A 20,956-nucleotide genomic window follows, 5' to 3' on the forward strand; every position below is an offset into this window, starting at 1 on the left:
ATTTCACAGATTGACAGATTATGGCGTTATTATTAACCCCCAAAAATGCGAGTTTGGAGTTTTGTCACTTTCGTTTCTCGGCCATTTAATTGGCAAAGAAGGTATCCGTCCCCTTCCAGAGAAAGTCCAATCTATAGTCGATTACCAAGCTCCCACTTCACTTCGTAAACTTCGAGAGTTCCTCGGTTTAATTAATTTCTATCGACTGTTCGTGCCCCATTGTGCTGAAATCGCGCAGCCATTAACCGACGTACTCAGAAATAAAAACAAAAAAAATGAGACGATTACATTAAGCGAAACGGAATTACGTTCCTTCGATAAGGTCAAGCAGGCATTAACAGAAGCAACAATGTTGGTTTTTCCCCGTCCAGATGCACCCCTAGCTTTATGCGTCGATGCATCCGACGTTGGCATTGGAGGTGTACTGCAACAATTAGTGGATAATACTTGGCAACCACTAGCTTTTTTCTCAAGGCGTCTTCAGAACGCTGAAACCAAATACAGCACTTTCAGCAGGGAACTTTTGGCCGCATACTGCGCAGTTAAACACTTTCGTTACATGTTGGAAGGATCCACTTTCACGCTTTTCACGGATCACAAGCTGTTATCGCATGCTTTGCTTGCCAAGCCCGGAAAACACTCACCCAGGGAAGTTCACCATTTGGATTTCATATCACAATTTACTGCGGATATCAAGTATATCAGAGGGAAGGAGAACGTAGTTGCAGATGCATTGTCGAGAATGCACATCGATGCCATTCACGCGATTGACGAGATCGACCTCCACCAGATCGCCATCGACCAACGGGATGACGAAGAACTAAATCGCTTATGTCACTCCAAAAATCTAACTTTCAAGCAAGTCCAAGTACCTTGTTCCAACGAGACGATATGGTGCGATGTTTCGAATGGTCATGAACGCCCCTATGTACCCCTTAAGCATAGGCGAGCTGTCTTCTTTCAATTACACAACTTGTCACATCCTGGCATTCGTTCCACGCAGAAGCTGGTGACTTCTCGTTTCATCTGGACAGCCATTAACCGAGACGTTCGCGAATGGACCAAGAGTTGCGTCCCTTGCCAGAAATCGAAAGTACAGAGGCATATTAAAAGTCCCCTTGCTACCTTCGCAATCCCTGAGGCACGATTTCAACACATTCACATAGATTTAGTGGGTCCACTCCCACATTCGAGAAACTGTACATACTTATTGACTTGCATCGACAGATTCTCTAGATGGCCTGAAGCCATCCCCATCGCAGATATTTCCGCAGAAACTGTTGCCCAAGCCCTGGTTACACATTGGATATCGCGTTATGGTGTGCCTCACACCATCACAACCGATAGGGGCAGACAATTCGATTCCTATCTTTTTTCTGAGTTGTCTCGCCTACTGGGAAGCAAACACATAAGGACTACCTCGTACCACCCGGCGGCAAACGGCATGATCGAGCGTTTGCACCGTCAGTTGAAAGCAGCTATTAGAGCACATTCCGACCCTGACAGGTGGACAGAGTACCTCACCTTCATTCTATTAGGCATCAGATCCACCATAAAAGCAGATATTGGCTTTACGCCTGCCGAAATGATTTACGGAACAACGCTGACTCTCCCTGGACAGATGGTCACACCTACCACTCCTACACGCATGCCTGACCCAACAAGTTATACCTCTCGTGTGAGGGAATACTTGGCGAAACCTTTTAACGTTGCCCCGAGAACACAGAACACACGCACTCACGTCCCCAAAAACATACAATCGTGGACTCATGTGTTTGTTCAGAGCGATGGAGGCACAGCTCGACTGCAAACACCATATTCCAGTCCCTTTAAGGTATTGAAACGCTACTCAAAGTTCTTCGTTATTGACATTGACGGAAGACGAGATTCAGTCAGTGTTGATCGCCTGAAGAAAGCTATTCTGGATGACAATGTACTAGCACGCAAACGAACACAAAACACTGCAGATCAGAACGGAAACTTCGATTCACCAGTAATTACAACTTCTACCAGATCGGGCAGATCAGTGCAACGTCCTCACCGATTTGCTGTGTATACCCAGTGACTTTTCCACTTTCTTTTGTTCGACATACTGTCTAGTAGGGGGGTATGTAGCGTCTACCCTGGAACTAATTTTGACAGTGACATTGAACACTCACCGTTTCCGGAGAGCTCCAAAAAAAAGACAAAAAAAAGCCGTGGCGCTAAATTCGAGGAGTCTCTCGCTCTCTTTTTGCTCGCGAACACCAGAGGAGTAAGACGCGTTACTGCCATGCTCTGTCGCTCGTGCGTGACACACCCTGTGCCGGTTCCAATGGTGAAGCCACACAAAAAAAGGAAAAACATTCTTCTTATCCATTCACTCCGCTCCTTACCCGAACGGCTTTTCTAAAGAAAATTAATTTATCGTTTCTTTCCAACTTAACGCCAAAAACATTTGACCAGTCGGGAAGGATTTCTTCTCCTTTTTTTTTTTCGGACTCAAAATAAACACGAGTGTGATACACCAGAGCAAATAAATTTACACCTCTTATAACCAGCCAAGTCTGATTATTTGTTTTTAATTAATTTTTCTAAATATTTGTTTTCTTATTAATGTTTTTGAAAAATTAATTTTAAGTGAGCTGTTTGTTGTTTTGCCAAGCGAGCACCTCGCTTCAGTTATAATAATAGAAACCATTTAAGCATAACAAAAACAAATCCAGATTTTTCTCTAGGTAGCATTTTATTTTTCTTGTGGAATTATTTTGTTTTAATATTAAGGGTGGTTACGCAAAACAAGCAATTAGGGGTTACAATGTAGTATTATGACCATTTAAACAAAAAACAGCTCATTTTTTCTTTATTTTAAATAATATCTGAATGACAAGATATATCAGAGACTCAGTATGGTATGTAATTTATAGGTAATAAAAGTGACATTAGAATTAAAAATGTTTAACGTGTTGATTTTTTCGTTCTTTCACAAAGTGTTCACTGTTTTTATATCCTCATTTTAGAAGTGCCTTGGGAGAAAGTTATGCAGTGCAACTTCTGACTTCGGACAATGTATTTTGGCGATAGTAAAATCGTTGAAAAGTGTTAAGAACAGTGTTAACATATTAATCTACATGTAGTTAAATTGGGAAATGAAAAAGATATATAAAAACATGAATGTTATAAATGGATCACCAGTTAGCAAGAGCTAACTCAACAACAGGAAGTTTTTAATGAAAGCAAAAAAACATGAATTAATGAAAAACATTTATTTATTTCAACAATTTTACAGAGATGTAAAATATACTTTGAAAGACGAAGTTTGTTGAGAAGTTTTAAAGTTCTTGAATAAGAAGTAGACAAACTTGCCAGAAAGTTCATTACAAAGTTCTGTTGTGAGTATGTGCACATGTATGTGTGTGTGTGTGAGCTTACTTTCTGGGTAGTTGTGTTCACTGGAGATTTAGAAATAGACTTAAAGGAATTTCAGTGTGGAGCATTCCAATCTTCTAAGATGTGGGTTGCTGGTGTTGAGAGTCAGAGCGCATTGTGTCACATCACAGATGTACCACAGAATAACTCTGATTTTAGATAACCAAGCCACTGTCTTATAGGCCTGGATAATTTCACTAATGTTACTTTTTGGGTTGGAAAATATCTTGAGTTCACACATTCCTGTGAATACTGTCTTGCTTTTAAAGTGTTGAAGAAAGCGAATCTCAATGAAGCAAAGAAAGAAAAAGGGTAGGAATTAAACCCATTTGCTTTTAAGCATTTGTCTGAATCACATATTGATGTAAAAATATGATGCTCCCAGCCAAGAAAGATGTAAAAAGGTTGGTTGGTTGGTTGGTTGTTTTTGTTTTATGGCATATCAACACTTTTCGGGTTATTTAATGCCGAATCCAAAGATTTTGAAGAAAAATTTTTTTAATAGAATATATTTGCTGTTTTCACGTCGGTTTCTATTTAACCCATAGTTGGGACCCTAACAGGTACTACCACTCCGGGTCAGAGTGGACATGGGAGCAATGGTAATTAAAGGGTGGCTCCACACTCCCCAAAGCCCACAAGCTGGGGCCTCACCACTGGATATAGTTTAAGGTCATATCCAGGACCCCCATTGAGGGACTTTTACCCTCTGCAGGGGGGCAGTCAGCATATTCTAATGCCCCACCGACAGGGCCGATGTAAAGAGGAAAGAAGAAAAAAGAGTAAGCCAAATGAACAACAGAAAGAAAGGAGTAATTTATTATGCACACCAATTTTTTATCTACCACAATCACCCCACCCCCACTCTTGTTCAATATATATTCATACTTGAACCTTATTGAATCTTACTTTCCTGACTGCATATCTAAGGCAATAAATCTTTTCTTCTATAATTCTGCTGTGTAACATTAGGCATCAGTAGATCTTGGCACACTACTACCTATCAGGCACCCAAATTTAAAACTCAATATCAAACTTAACCCTTGTACTTACCTTTATCAAGCAAGTATTTGAGCATATCAGATTTTCCCTGACTAGCTGCAATATGAAGTGGTGTCCTTCCAAGCGGTGTTCTTGTATTCCGATTTTTGACTGCATACAAGAAGAAACAGAATAATAATATCAAACAGAGAAAGAGATTTTTTATAAGCAAATCATTTTTTATGAAACAGAAAAACTAAACAGATGTTACATCTGGTACACTTTATAGAAAAATTGACATCTGGTACATAGTAAATTAAAATTTAATTTTAAAAAAATAAAAAATTGAAATCAGTTACATTTTACAGAAGAGTTTACATCTGGTATATATTTTTTTTTTAAATTACATTACAAAAATTTTATATTCGGTAATCTTAGTAATATCTTACGAAGGGTTTTTACATCTGTTATACTTTAAAAGGAAAATTATCTTTAAAAAAGTTTACATTTGTCGGGTTAGTCGAGGGTATTTATGTTGAGGAAGCACAAGTGTTTGAGTTCATCAGAGCACATTCAATTAAAATTCTTGTAAAACAGGTACAGTAATGCAACATTTCGGTGATGCGACAGAGACTGGAATTGGGTTGATAGTGTGGGGGCTATTAGGTTGGAGACTCTTTTTTGGACCCTGTCTAAGAGGGAAAGATTAGTGGCAAATGCACCAGCCCAGATGTGGTAACAATACTCCATGCACGAGTGAATGGTGGCCTTGTAGAGATATAGAAAACTCTCAGATGGGAGTAATTTTCTAGCATGGTAGAGCGAGCCCATCTTCTTTGCAGCAGCCTTGGCAATTCCTTCAAGTATTTGTTCCAATTGATGTTGCCTAATACTAAGCTGAGCAGTTTGAATAAAGAGCTTTCAGGTAACATATTATTAACCATGGTAATCAGTGGTTGAGAAGGTCTCATGTAATTATAAAAGGAAAGAAGCTTAGTCTTGGTAGCATTGAATGTTACCATCCATTTACATCCCCATTCCACCAAAGACTGGAGGTTTTCCTCTAAAATTTTATTGCCTTAGATATGCAGTCAGGAAAGTAAGATTCAATAAGGTATTTTTTGAAGAGTTTGGAGAGAACTGGGGTAACCTCAATGAAGCATTTTTTTAATCAAGGATAAGATCAGGCCCACAGTCCCACTCACTTTCAAGGTGACTAGGTTTTTTTATGATATCATGAACAAAAGAAGAGCTGATTTTCAAATCATCGAGTGTGGCTTCTGTCTGTAAAGGGAAATTTGGAAAGGAATGATTTGATATGTCTAAAGTAAAGTTGGAGACAAACCGTGGGCAAGCAGATTAATCTTCTCAGTTGCCGTACAAACAACTTCATGGTTGCTATTTGTATCGCATTTCCGATTCCATACTCCCACTACAGCACTTATTGTTTGTACACAGACATGACAGAAAAGAAGAGACACTAAAATAAATATTTTTCAAAAGATTAATATATGCTTATTTATATTTACAGATAAAAATAGTGCTGAAATAACTTGGAGTACCTCATTAAAATCAAATCTAACAACATTGAAGCATACTACAAACCAAAGGACCATCAAATTTATCAGAATTTCTGCAAGGATGAATCATAGGTTAACAAGAAGGCGGTCTTAGTCAATGCAAAATAACAAGAAATGTTTCAATACCCCTTTCTACTGTTAATAGAGTGGTCGTACAATTCACAAGAGAGAACAAAGAGTGCACAAAATCTCATCCAGGTCACCCTAGGCCCTTTCAAAGAATCTTGCATGTTGTTAAAAGAAATATTTAGGAGAATCCTTGGTGCAAAGCCTCTGACATTGCAACACAAGCCGATGTCAGTTCCAGAACAGCTGTCAGGTATCTTCACAAGTTGGGCTACTATAGTAGAGCTGTGAGAAGAAAACTTCTTCGTTCTGCCAATATCAAGCACAGAAAAGTTGGGTTTGTGAGATGGTGGAGAGACATTTTGGACCAATGTCATTTTCTCTGATGAGTCACGATTTGCATTATTTCATGACAGTGGAAAGGTATGGGCATGGAGGCTTCCTCGGCAAGAGTTTGACTTAAAAAGACTGCAGCCAACACTGAAATATGAGGGTTTCTCAATTATGGTATGGGATGGAATTTGGAATGATAGTCATTCAGACCTGGTGCATAACAAAGGAAACATCAATTCTGTTAAATGTTCCAATATTACATGAAGGACTTCTACCAATATTCTCAAGTGGTAAAATGAATCAAGTTAACTCCCTATTTATGGAAGACAGAGCTCCTTATCACTCTGTTAGGGTGACACAACATTGGTTGAGCCAAACTGGAATTAATAAACTTCCATGGCAAAGTCATTCTCCAGATATGAACCCAATTGAAAACCTGTGAGACATATTAGACCGGAACCTTTGCAAAAAGGAAAGGAAGCCATCTTCAAAGGCTGAACTTTTACCATTATTGCATCAGACATGGCAAGAAATTCATCAACTGATCAGTGCCATGCCAAGAAGGGTTCTAGCATTAAAAACAGGAAAGGGAATGTCAACCAAGTATTAGTTATTAGATTTGTGACCATTTATTTTTGATTCTGTTCTATAAATTATATGTTTATTGAAATAAACTGTTTCTATGAGTGTCTATTCTTTTCTGTCATGTCTGTGTATATTTACTGGCTCTATTAAAAATGCATTTTTTGATAAAGTTAATATACAAATGCATTATATCAAATCTAATCGTGATGCTGTGTTTTCTCAAAGTACACTTTAGTAGTAATAGTACTTATGATGCTAGTAGTGACGGTCGTTCAACAATAAACACAGAGGAACAAATGATAAACATTTAGTAACAAATAAAAAAAAGACACACTGTAACGTTGTCCGAGAACCAACATGTTGTATATTTTGTCGCAATGTAAAAAGACTATTGCCATACTCTTTTGTTTAATTTTAGTTTTTTGCTTATATTCTTCCATTTTATACTTTGCGTACATATTTTGTTGAATATTCATCCTCTAAATATATCTTTCACACATATGTAAATATATGTAAAGTTAGGCAAGTGTAAATATATGTAAAGTTAGGCACGTGTATACTTTGTTACCTATAGAATTCATTCCTAAACTAATGTGCCGATCATTATGAGTTATGGAATATATATTCTAGGCAACGCAGTGACATGGGCATATTATTATTATTATTATTATTGTTATTATCATTATTTTTATAGGGGTGTACCTTCTAAACTCACAAAGAAAAGAATTGTTCTATTTACAATTTTGAGTTATATAATAAAACATTAACCAGATTAGTGCACATGTGCATTAGCATCAATAATATATATGTACAAGGTAAAATCCTAAACTGCTGAAAATAAATTATGGGATGTGTATTTTAGGCAACATAACAAATAATGTTGGCATATTAGTTTTATTTTTGTAATCTTTGACATTTAGAGAGTGTGCCTCCAAAACCGCCACCCACCCCCCAACCGCACCTCAAAACTCTTCTTTTTTTTTTTTTACTTGGAGTCTCAACTTATTAAGGCCCGAAGTGTACTCGAGGATAAGGATTACAGTAGTAGTGCAGTAATCGTTATTGGTGTAAATTATGGGGACAGCTTAACAAGAACTTGTTTACATTGGACTTGAAGGCCACCATGTTGTATTCAACCAGGAAGCAACCCAGCGGAACAATGTTTCACAGGCGGGCAGTTCTGGGAAAGAAGTTTTTTTTCATCGAACCTACGTTTAGATTTAGGCAGAGTGAGGGAAATCATATATAGTGGTTGGAGCTATTTGAGGGCTATAAAATTAAAAATTATTGCAATAAATATTGTCAGTGAAGGTACAGAATAGTTTATAAAGGTCCCCTCACCTTTTGACTGTTAAAAATGGGTTTCTAAATACAAAAGTTATTATTTAGAAACTTATTCTTAACATGGGGAAAGGGAATTGATTAACTATTCTGTACTTTCACCCATATTGCTTATACTCATCTTGGGATTGGTATTTTGCTAGTATGCTAGTGGTGTGGATTGACTATATGTCAATGTGTCCCCAGGTGGTGGATAGGGGAATGACTTTCAGATATGAAGATTAGCTGCAAATACCCAATAAGCAGCTATCAATCAACTAGCAGTCTCCTCAGAAGATGGATGCCTGATATTCTCTAGTCAGGTATATCTTTATGAAATGCATAGAGATGCTTGATGTAAAGTTGAGACTTGGCATGTGTGTTAGCTGCCATCAAAAACTGACTGACTTGTAGCAATGTTGTTACTAACAGCAGCAACAGGAAGGTGATGGTGGCTCAATGGTTAATGATATGGGCTGAGTGTGCCAAGTTCGAACCCAGTTTGTTCCATAGAAACATTTTCATTTAGGAATGTTAGCAACCTTCATGTGGTTCCAATACTCTTCTAGAAAGAATTCCTGACAGAATGATATTGAGGAAACGAATGCCAACAAAAATCATCATCATGATGAATAATGCTCAACAAACAAACAAACAAACAAACAAACAAACAAATAAACAACAACAGCTCACAGTTTGTGATTTCTAAGCTGATTGGTGCAACATGAAACTTCCTTTCTGGCTTGCCAAATCAGAGGCCATTTCTTAGTCAAACTAAGCACATGACAAGAGATTATAAAAGGGTTTGCTGCTATAGACTGACTTAGTTGAGTGTGAGCTGTTGACCCATGCTACTGATGCACTTAGTACTGTGCTTGTTTACATTCTTGATCTTTAAAACCAATGCACTTCAGGTGAAAACATTATTACGTATTTATGTGTTATAATGAAATTAGTACAAATTCAAAAAAATTATGAAAAATGATTCCGTAGAAGATGTGCTAGATGTATTTTTAACAAAAGATTATCTACAATTACGTTGTGAAATGTGTTGGTTTAAAAATGGTGGACACTTAATTTGTCAATTTATGTCAAGGATTACCTCCCTTGTTTGTCATACTGAATTGGTCACATAACTCTCTCATATTAAAACATACGATAAAACTCGATAATTCAATAAATTCTATTTTTACTTGTAATTATTTTTCTACTGGATCATTTTTTTTTAATTTATACTAATGTCATCATGACAATGTAAGTACATAATAATGTTTTCACCTGAAATGCGTTGGTTTAAAAGATAAGCAATGTAAACCAGCACCCTAATTGCTGATTATGAAAAAGTGTTGGGCAAGAAAGGGAATCCTCCGTAAAACTTTTGTTGCAACTAAACTTTCATGAATTCCTAGCATGCAGCTAACGAGTGTGGATGATTAATTTAAACCTACATTTTAATAAAAAAGAACTGATGAAAAGGAAGACATGTGTGTGTGTGTGTGTGTGTGTGTGTGTGTGTGTGTGTGTGTGTGTGTGTGTGTGTGTGTGTGTGTGTGTGTGTGTTTTTAATTTTCTTATCAGTATTTTCAAGCTCGAGATGGTGCATCGCATCTTACAAGATGTCAAACATTCACCCGCTAACTCAGATATTCCAACTGAGAGATCTTTTTTAGATTCTGACCGTCTCTTTCAGTGCAATTGGTTGAATCTCTCTGGCACTTGGTTCACCGGGTATATTTGCCAGATAGTTTTTGAAATTCTTTTTCATGAGTCTGTTTTCTCGTATAATTACTGGAATGATAGAGATCTTTCTAAGATTCCAGTTTCTTTTCATGGCATGTGCGTGCATCTGTGTGTGCATCTGTGTGTGCATGCAGATGCTTTATAAGAAAAAAAAAAACAGTGCTAGTGTATGAAACTGAGCACAAATTTCTAGCTTCTTTATGGCCTCGGAAAATTTAGGTCACATGGTATTAGCAAACTTGTATCACATGAAATGACGTAGCCTCCTTTTTTTTTTTTGATCCGTGCAGTTTTTCAATCATTTCCCCCCATAAACTGAAATATCAGATTTTTTTAAACTCTAGAAACGAAACAATACTTCTTTTGTAACATTACACATGTTTACACACGGGACCCACACACTGCATGCTGTCTACAAGCAAGGAATGTAGGACAAGTAATAACTCGACTACCTTTTTTTTGTAACATTTATTTCCTCATTCTCACGCCATGCATGACTTCTCATTATGGCTGTGACGTCTCTTACATGATCGTCCTCTCCAATGTGCTATCTTTCCTTTTTATAGTCTTTTTCCTTACAGTGACGTCATTTCACATTTCATATGCATTTGCATATGTGTGTCCGTACTCTGTTACACTTTTCCTGTATTTTAACTTTGTGACAGATGGACAATGTGTATTATAAAGATGTACTGTGTCAGGTGGAAAACGATACAGATATGAAATTTAGAATAGATTTATTCTATTAGGTACAATAATACAAGTCTATGTTGGGTACCAACAACTGACAAGTAAACTACTAAGTGTTCGCATTCCAACTTGCAGCTTCAACTGACTCCAACCACTTTCATTCTCCTTAAATATATATGAACCGTGGTCACATGTTCAAACCACCTCACAGCACGGATTGAGGACAGAAAAGGTAAAGAATTAAAAAGTAAAAAACATAAAACAAAAAGAAAAACATTTCAAAGAATTTGTAAACATTTATTACTCTATAAAAACCATGCCAAAAAAAAGTGGTAAAGAAACAAATATACAATAAATAAATGTTACCAAAGGCAAGATAAATTACTCTTCTACATACCTAGGTAAGGTTTTAGTGTTTTTACTTATTTTAAGGCGTTTTTTTTTAATTATTTTATTTTTTTAATCCTCTGAGATGAGGCTTCATAATTTGTGCATTTATTCTTTTTTTTTTTATTTATTTTATTTTTTTAATCCTTTGAGATGAGGCTTCATAATTTGTGCATTTATTCTTTTTTTTTTTTAATTATTTTATTTTTTTAATCCTTTGAGATGAGGCTTCATAATTTGTGCATTTATTCTTTTTTTTTTTAATTATTTTATTTTTTTTAATCCTTTGAGATGAGGCTTCATAATTTGTGCATTTATTCTTTTTTTTTTTTGGCCTGTTATCCTCATCTTCATAGTTCTTGTTGTTTCACCACGTTTCAGCCAACTAATCCTCCGCCCTTGTTCGGGTGATCAACCACAACGGGATAGGAATGCTGTAAATTACTGGGAATAAATTACAAGACTCAGCATTCCTATCTCATCACGGTTAATCACCTGAAGAAGGCCAGAGGACGAGTTGGCCGAAACGTGGTGAAACAACAACAACTATGAAGATGAGGATAATAGTCCACAAAAAAATAAATGCACTTTTTTTTTTAAGTTTAAAACACAACTAGTTCCGAGTTACTAAGAGGAATTTCACAACCAAGTATATCCCCCCCCCCATTAAAAAGGCTATCACTAAATCTAACTTGTGCTGGTTATATGCATGTTAAATCATTGCTATCTTCATTTGATGTGACAGCTAATACCACGTGACCTAAATTTAAAGAGGCTAGAAATGTGGGATCCCTTTTGTACACTAGCACGAGAACGATTGACTACCAGTTGTCTGTTGCTTACCTAATGGAAGTATATTATCACATAGTTCCACATTCTCCTGATGCACGCCGATGCACAGAACGACAAATGCTCTTTTCTCTATCCAAGCCATCTTCGTTTCATTATCCATGTAGTCAGTTATTGGAGAGGAGAACGGAATGTCATAACAGACACCAAGTTCCATGATCTGGAAAACCGACAAAAAAAAAAAAAAAAGAAAAAGACCAGAAATTCAGGAAAACTTTAAAACTTTAACAACTATTTCTTCTTTTCCCTGCAGAAGAGACATTGCTAGTTTTTCCCTATTCTCTATTTGCATTGACTGAACTTCAAGGTTTGGTTACCTTTCCATGCTTGAAGAAGCCTCTCAGCAAGAATTTGTCATGCTGCCAACATTGCGAAGAACTCTCCTTCTCCCTTTGTGTATCTAAAATTAAAGAAAACTTCAATGAACAAAGTTTCTCTCCAAGAACTGTCTACCTGTGAAACACTTTGCCACAGATATGTTTCACTACAAACTGCAATATGGTCGCTTTTAAGACCAATGTCAACAAATATCTGTCATGGTGTCCTATGAATTAATCATAGTTCTCAATTGTTTCATAGTACTGTTCCATCTGACCCTTATCCTTGAGTGGCTTTCAGCCTTGGTAAGTGGTCAAACATTAATATATAAAAATTAAAAGTCAAATTGTTTTTTTCTTTAACTTCTTCTCCTTTTTAAATCCCTATTTATTTTCCTCCTCACAAGTGTGGAGTTAATCATGAGTTCAGTTTTTAATGTGCAAAAAATATATCTTCCCAAAAAGGTGCATTTGGTATTGGGACAAAAATAAAAATTTACTCAGTCTAGATGGATTTCTCCTTCACTGATTGTTGTATCATCGAGTGGAAAACAACACACAGACGTAAAATAAATTCATCCAATTAGGTACAATAATAGAAGTCCATGTCAGGTAGCAACAACTTGTAAGTGATGCAAAACTTGTGTATGACAAATATTCCTTTGGGATTTATATAATTGTAGTAAGCAAGAACAACAAAAATGTGGTTTCAAATTGGAATATGATCAACTGACAGATAGCCAATGCATATCATAAAGATGTACTGTGTCAGGTGGAAAACGATACAGATATAAAATTTAGAATAGATTTATTCTGTTAGGTACAATTACAGAAGTCTATGTTGGGTAGCAACACATGACAAGTAAACCAAGTGTTTGCATTCCAACTCATATCTTCAATTGTCTTCAACCAGCTTCATTCTCGTTAAATATATATGAACAGTAGTCACATGTTCGAACCACTTCACAACATTGATTGAGGACACAAAAAATAAAGAATAGTATCAGAACAGATACTACACTTTGCAATATTTATTTGAACAAAATATAAAATAATGCATAATGAACAAATTAGGCACAAGGCCATTCAAAAGTGTGAGGATAATTGGTATTGTTAGTGATCCTTGGTCTCAAATACTTAACATTGTCTATCCTACTCTTAACTAGAAGTATCTCAATCACCACAATACCACATTCACTCTAGGGGCTGCCCTAAACCCAGATTTGAAAATTTTTGTTGAAATACAGTAATTATATTTCATTGGCAAAGGAATGGAGAATAAACAAAAAAACAACAAAAATAGGTTAATAAGGTCCTCCCAATCCTTTACACTTTCCTTCTAGCCAAAAGGAGCAAGGAAGTCAATTGGGAGAGGCATACCATTTGAAGCTTTTCACGCTGATCGTCTAAGTGTCTGTTGTTTAGCAATTTTCTATTTTGTTTGCTTTTAATAGAATTCTAACAGAAGACATTTTTTTTTCAATTGATTGTCCATCTTTGTGAATTAAATTCCAACAGAAGTCAAGAGTGGTGGTGGTGGTGGTGGTGGTGATAAGCACTACTATTGTGTTTCATACTTGCTCAGTGACCGCCATTTACATGCTGACATGTGTTGGACGACTTTTAAAAATTGACATCCAATCTAACCTCTTTTTGATCAAGTCTTTATTTATTTCACTTTCTCTCAAATCTATTCTTATTTACTTCCTATCATGTTTTTATTGGCCTTTCCATAGGGACAAACGGATGCTCTCTACAAGCTGATTGGTCAATGTGTAACCAAATCAACTAGCAGGGATATTTCTCCGCATGGGAAAATAAGTCTTTAAATTTAAAAACCTTTTCAGAAGAAGAACAATAAGTTATCACAATGCAAAGCATGTTGTTTGAAAACTATTTTTTTGTTTATGTGTTGGAAGTTCGACATGGATTTTTACAACTACCCAATATTTTTTTTTTTTTTACTCTTTTTCACCCCCAAACGAGACATACTGCCACTTGGAACATAAGGGGTTACTATTTGGAATCATGTCTAACAGGAAATCGTGGGAAGTTGAGTAACAAGATGTCTGTTCACATTACATTTAAACTTCTGAACATCAGTACAGTCATGGAAACTGGAAACAGTGAAGGAATTCTAAAGTCTAGCTGTCAAAGAGAAGAAGCTATTAGAGTAAAAGGCTTTCCCTTATCTATGGACCTCAACAGTGAAGGACTTGGATTTTCATGCTTGTCATGTTAATAAGGAATTTGTATGTCAAAGGGACACAAGTGCTATGAGTTCATCAGAACACATTCCATTCAAAATACTTATAAAACAGGCATGAGGATGCAACATTGCTGCAATGGAACAGACGTTGGAAGTTGGCCGATACTACAGAATCTATTAGATTTGTGACTCTTTTTTTGGACCCTGTCTAAAGAGAAAGAGACTAGCAGTAGATGTATTAGCTCACATGTGGCAACAATACTCCACGCATGGACGAATGGCGGCTTTGTACTCTCAAGTGTCAGTAATGTTTTAGCATGGTAGAGAGAGCGCACCTTCCTTGTAGCAACGTTGGCAGTGTCCTCAGTGTATTTGTTCCGACTCATGTTGCCTGTGAATGTTAAGCCAAAAAATTTGAATGATGATATTTCAAGCTATTTTAAAGAACAGACAAACAAACGAGGTAGTACAAAAAAAACAACATTTATACATACTAGACACCTCCAACGCATGACACAGATCTACCTTCCCCTCTATATGTAACATGATGTAACTGTAATCTAATTTGATATTATCATCAGAACTTTTGTACTATTTAAAAGAAGCTTAAAATAAACAAGCAATATTTTTTTTTTTAATTTTTATAGTGTACAAAAATAATGAAAATGTGAGACTAAAATCGTGTTTACATTATCAATGCTTTAAAACAACTGTAAGGTTTGCGTTAAGCAAGCTGGTTTTCCAATCCGACAGCATGTCACCGTGAACGAATGTAAACACATAATGGCGATTCACCTGTCCTTTTATAAGGGGGATAACTCCACTTATGCAAAGTCTGAGCGAAAGGGAGGTAACTCCTTTCTGGCCTCTACATGCCCCTCCCCCTCGTGACCACAAAAGCAAGTTGTTGTGGTCATCTTTTATGTGGAGAAATACTCGTGCGATTTCCCCGGCATTTGCGGCGACAAACCCCTTGGGGCTCTCGTCCTCCGACTTGATGGTTCCCTTAACGGAGGAGGACTGTATTTTTGGGTATCTCCTCCCGTGGTATCTTCCACTTCCATTTCTTCCTCATGCTCGCTTGGGGATTCCGTGTCGGCATGTTGTTCCACCTCCATTGCCTCCTCCGGAGGTTGTGCCTGTGGGGTCTCCACATTTATAGGTGGGTTTGGGATTTCTTGTCTGATGTTACGAAGGCCATCCACTACCGGGTGTATTCTGCGGAGAAACCGACGGTTGCGCAATGTCACTCGATTGCTTCCATCGACCCTGGGTCTCCACGATTCTCCCCGTCTTTGTGCATCAACGTGGGTGGTTCCCGTCCTGGTTCTGGATCTGGACGTAATCTCCTACCTGGAGTTCCCGGAGTGGGTGACAATGTTGGTTGTAATACTGCTCGTTCCTCATGTGTCTTTTGGCCATTGCCACTTCCCTTAGTTTGCCTATTTCTGTCCACTGTTTTCGAACCTGGTATTTGTCCCGCAGGACAGGAAGGTGGTCTTTAATGATCCGACCATACAGCATCATGGCTGGGGACATGTCCAGATCTTGGACAGGCGTGTTCCTATGGGTCAGTAGTGCTCGGGCCGCCCGATCATGGCACAGGCGTCCATAACTGTCCGTATTGTCCGCCAGTATACGTCTCGTGGTTTTGACGGCTAACTCTGCGCGGCCGTTGCCTTGGGCATAATGCGCTGATGAGGTACGTTTTCGTATGCCCCAATTCCTCAAAAAGGAGTCGTATTCCTGGGATTCAAATGGTGGTCCACCATCCGACAAAATTTCTTCCGGTACGCCGTAGGTACAGAACCAAGTCCTCAAGGTATCGCACACCGTCTTGGCTCTTCCCGACGTCATTAGGGCCACTTCAACCCATCCCGTATACCTGTCTGCATATACCATAAAGTGTCTACCCTGCATCTGGACGAAGTCAACCACCACTTGTTGGAATGGAAATTCCGGGTCTGCTGGGGACATCAAGGGTTCCCTGGGCTGAGATGGTGCGATTTCATTGCACGTGCGGCACTGGGCTCTTGTTTGCCTGATGTTAGCATCCAACCCTGGCCAGAATAGTCGTTGTCTCGCATTTGCCAGCATTCCGTTCACACCCTGATGAGCGGAATGAAGAGATTCCAATACCTCTGCGCGGAGTTGTCGAGGTATTAGGATTTTGTTCCCCTTGATGATCACTCCTTCCAGGCAATATAACTCCTCACGCATAGGCCAGAAGACTCGAACTACGGTTGGTATATTGTTACGTGACTGGGGGAAGCCATTTTGAATCAGTTATTTCAAAGTCCTGCATTCTTCGTCTGTGGCTGCCGCAGCCACAATCCTTCCCCATGTGATGGCTCTTAACGTAGTATCATTCTCGTACATTGATGTGAAGGCGGCTTTGACTGCGGTGTCAATGGATTGGTCCTGGTCTCTTGGTGGGGTGCCTGCTGGGTACCGAGATGCACAGTCAGGGGCCAAGTTGATTTTCCCCGGTCAATGTTTTATCTTGAATTTATACATGAGTGACTTTTCCTTGAAGTTTAACAGGCGTGGGTTTTTTATATTCTCCAGGGCTTGGTCTAAAAATATCTTTATGAGCGATAAGTGATCCACTGTAATCACCAAGTCTGGGCATCCGAGTATGAACATGCGGCATGATTCCAACCCATAGATCAGAGCCAAGGCTTCACCTTCCACTGGTGCATATCGTGATTCCGCGTCGTTGGTAAAACGGGATCCCGCCAGGATGAGTTTCCAATGGCCATCCCCACAACTCATGTTTAATTCCCCCTCACATCTACAGTGCTTTTGAAACAGAAAATACGATATCCCTGTTTTGCTGTAGTCTGTCGCGAGTCCTGTTGCTCTGTTCATTTTGAACGTTTGGATGCCTTTTTCAATTCTTTCCACTATTATTTTTTTCGACTCTTGGAATACCTGTTCCAATGTCTCATCCCAATAAAATTTCCTGTCCTTTGTTTTCAGCAACTCTCGGAATGGGGCCATAACTTCCGCTTGTGAGAATGCATAGGAGACTTGGTTTACGAGTCCGAACCAGGACCTAACCCCAGTAATATTTGTCGGGGTGGGGAAGCTCAGGATGGCTTCAGTCATTCTTCTTGTGGGTTTGATCCCGTTTGCTGTTAATTGAAACCCTGCGAACTCCACTTCCATGTCAGCAAAGTGAAACTTGTCTGGGTTAAACACAATCCCTCTATCGGCGTAGTGGTTTATATATTCAATTGTGTGCCAGAATGAGGATTCCATTGAGTTGTCCCACAGGAGACTGTCATCTATACACCGAGTTTTTCGAGCCATGTCCATGGTGATATCATCAAATCGACGGGTGTAGCCATTTCCTGATCCATGGAATCCTTGAGGGGCTCGACAGTACCTGTATCGACCCCATTCAGTGATGAACGTGGTGGCGTTTCGTGCAGCTGGAGACAGCGGTAAACTGTGGTAACCGTTCCACGCATCGAGTACAGTCTTCCTGGTATGTGCAGGTATTACCGAGACCTGATTGAATGGGGACGAAGTGTGGTGCGTCTCCCTCATGGTCGCCTCGTTCAACTTTTGTAAGTCGACCGTCCGCCTTGGGGATCCATCCTTTTTTGGTGTGACCACCATTCTCGAGCACCAAGTAGTTGGTGTGCCTACCGGTACGCGTTCGATTATCCCCAGTGCTACGTCACGGTCTATATCTTGTTTCACCTTTTCCTTCCAATGATGGGGGACAGGTATTGGTGTGTGGATTGCCGTCGGTGTCGCATCTGGGAGGAATTTTATTTCTAAGGGTTTACCCTTCATTATTTGGAGTGGTTGGTGTGGACAGGTATTGAATGCGCTGGCCTTGAAATGTTCCTTTAGCCATTGCTCCAATTTTTCTCTGTTAATGTCGGTTGGCTCCAATGGGATTGCTGCTGGTTTCTTCGGAGCCGGTGCTCTGCGCGAACACCCGCAAGGGACCGTCTCTTCTGTTTCCGCTGAGCTGCTTTGCGATAATGATGTAGGAAAATTGGGTGGCAATAATTTCAGCTCCTTAAGTGCCGTTTGTGATAAGTAGAGCCCGGATGTGTTGTCAGACACATACACTGCCCGTCGTGTTTCTCTTGATCCCATCTTAATATGTAAAAACAGGACCCCCTTGATGTGTAACTGGCTATTTATTATACCACTTATCCGATGGGTAGATGGAACCAAGTACCCATTTGGGTACCCGAGGAGTCCTTGAATCTCGGGGCCAACAGAGCAAGTTTGGGCTCCTGTGTCCGCGAAGGCTTGGATGGCGTGGGTGCTCACTTCCATCGGCTTCTTTGGCACCCTTCCAAAGGTCGCATGGCACTTGTTCATTACAGTTACCTCTGCTGTAACTGAGGGGGGCGGTTCTGGGGCGCCCACCTGGAACTGTTTCCCATTCCACTCAAGGTGAGGAATGTTTGCCGGTTGTCTCTCATTGTGTCTGTGAGTAGGGGCTTTATCCGTGGTGCAAAACATGAACGACTCCCCGCTTTTTATAGCCTCCGTTTTGGATCTATTAATTTTCTGGCACACCTTTTTAATGTGCCCTACTATTCCACAAAAGTGGCACTTGAGTCCCACTGCTGGGCAATCTTTCCGGTTCATCGATCCACCTCGGTGTGATGTTTTTCCACAACCATTGCAAGCTTTGGTGTCCCGTGGGGTCGACAGGGCCTTTGCCTCATGCATTTGTTGTACTTGATTCAACCTTTGTACCCCAGACATCGCGAGAGGTTGTGTGGTATCGGAAAAGTGTGGAGTTGCCTCGTCTGTTGCCTCCAGGCAAACCAACCATGAAAACTTTAGATCCAAGGTAGGAAGTGTAGCTGCCTCTGCCAGTACCCTTCTCTGGTGTTCGATATTTCTTAACCCTGCCATCATTTGCCCGGCCACCATATCGTCTGAGTAATTAACCTACTGCCGGCAAGTGGGTTCGTTCGGACACTAAATACGAAATTCACAAAATTTCGCCTGGCCACGTAACCTCGATAAAAAATGGGTCACTGACTCACCCTCATTTTGCTTCATGGAGTGAAACGTTTGTCGGTGGACTTCCTTGTGTAAGCCTTGAATGGCCACCAGTCGTATTTGACGAAGAAGGTATTCCTCTGCCGCGTTGTTGAGTCGTTCTGGTCCAACGAGCTCAAACAGTAACCTGTTCGTTTCCGGTGTGCATTGCAGCTGGATTTTCGAGTCTGCACATCTCCTTGTACTGTGACCAGGTGTCTAAAAAGAGTGCCCATTCGCTATCTGTTGAGTCCAGACCTATAGAAGGTCGCTGCATTCTTTTTGTTTGCGGTGTGTTCGCTCGTCCGTGTAAGATGTCCTTCCGTAATTCGATGTTTTCTTTTTGTAACTCGACTAGTTGACGTAATAAGAGAACGTTTTCTTGTTCCATAGTGTAACGATACCTTTAGTTCAATGCTGCGATATAAGTATTTCACGTTTTAAAGTGACAATATGTTCGTAGCGCCATGTAAGGTTTGCGTTAAGCAAGCTGGTTTTCCAATCCGACAGCATGTCGCCGTGAACGAATGTAAACACATAATGGCGATTCGCCTGTCTTTTATAAGGGGGATAACTCCACTTATGCAAAGTCTGAGCGAAAGGGAGGTAACTCCTTTCTGGCCTCTACAACAATGTTCTGATGTAGTGATCATTTCGAAAGCGTAAATATACCTGTGATTCAAAAATCTAGCAAAAATCAACTAATGGTCAGATTTTCATGAAATTGTCGATACTTATTCATTTTTAAATTAATTTATATTTTAAAAGCGGTTTTCATTAAATATAAAGCTGAAGAGTTTAGATAATTAAAAAATATTTATTTTTTTATTTATATTACTTATTTCACTTATCTTGAAGTAGGGGTAGGCTATAGAAACAAAATTTTTCAAATAAATGCCAAAAGTGGCTTATTACCTTCATTTATATGTAAATAGATGGGAACAAGTGATTTTTTTTAAAACGGGTCAAAATTGGAGGGTCGCTGGCCCCAAACGTGATTTGACCGCGTCAACGCGTGAAAATGGCCCAAATTTTGCCCCCGAACACACTTAATCATTTATTGAAAGCCACAGGGTGCATTTTTTGACTATAAATGCATTTGTATCATTAAATCTAACATTCCCATTGGCTATCCCACAAGTATAGGGCTTTTTAGGGTATCTCAGAGTCCAAAATGGGTCAAAATTACCCCAAAATTAGCCAAAATTGGTCGGAAATCACGGATTTTCCAAAATGCACCTCCCATGGGCCCAAAGACACCTCTATATGGCAGAAACTGTTGGGAAATGCTTGAAGCAGCACTCTCCTAACTTTTGCACTGTTAATGAGGGGTATAAGGACCTTTAAAAGGGGCTAAATATGGCCGATTTAGCCAAAAAGAGTCAAAAAGTCCCTAAGAACATAGGTTGTCAAAAAGGGGCTTAATTTGAGTTATAGATGGAAAATTACCAAATAAGGAAATGTTT

General features: G+C 39.1%; 1 protein-coding gene across 11 annotated transcripts in view; it reads right to left on the bottom strand.

Annotated features, from left to right (window-relative positions):
• Positions 1-20,956, bottom strand: part of LOC145293133 (uncharacterized) — a 53,800-nt gene that overhangs the window by 21,374 nt on the left and 11,470 nt on the right. For all 11 annotated transcript variants that reach the window (XM_080139633.1, XM_080139615.1, XM_080139571.1 and 8 more), the window contains exons 3-4: positions 11,934-12,099; positions 4,462-4,560 (exon numbers count right to left, since the gene is read on the bottom strand). In XM_080139633.1, coding sequence (XP_079995759.1) covers positions 4,462-4,560; positions 11,934-12,099 — 265 coding nt within the window. The remainder of the gene's footprint in view (positions 1-4,461; positions 4,561-11,933; positions 12,100-20,956) is intronic.

The sequence above is a fragment of the Euprymna scolopes genome, chromosome 2, assembly GCF_053919585.1.
Source record: "Euprymna scolopes isolate OS-2025 chromosome 2, ASM5391958v1, whole genome shotgun sequence".
Taxonomy (NCBI): domain Eukaryota; kingdom Metazoa; phylum Mollusca; class Cephalopoda; order Sepiida; family Sepiolidae; genus Euprymna; species Euprymna scolopes.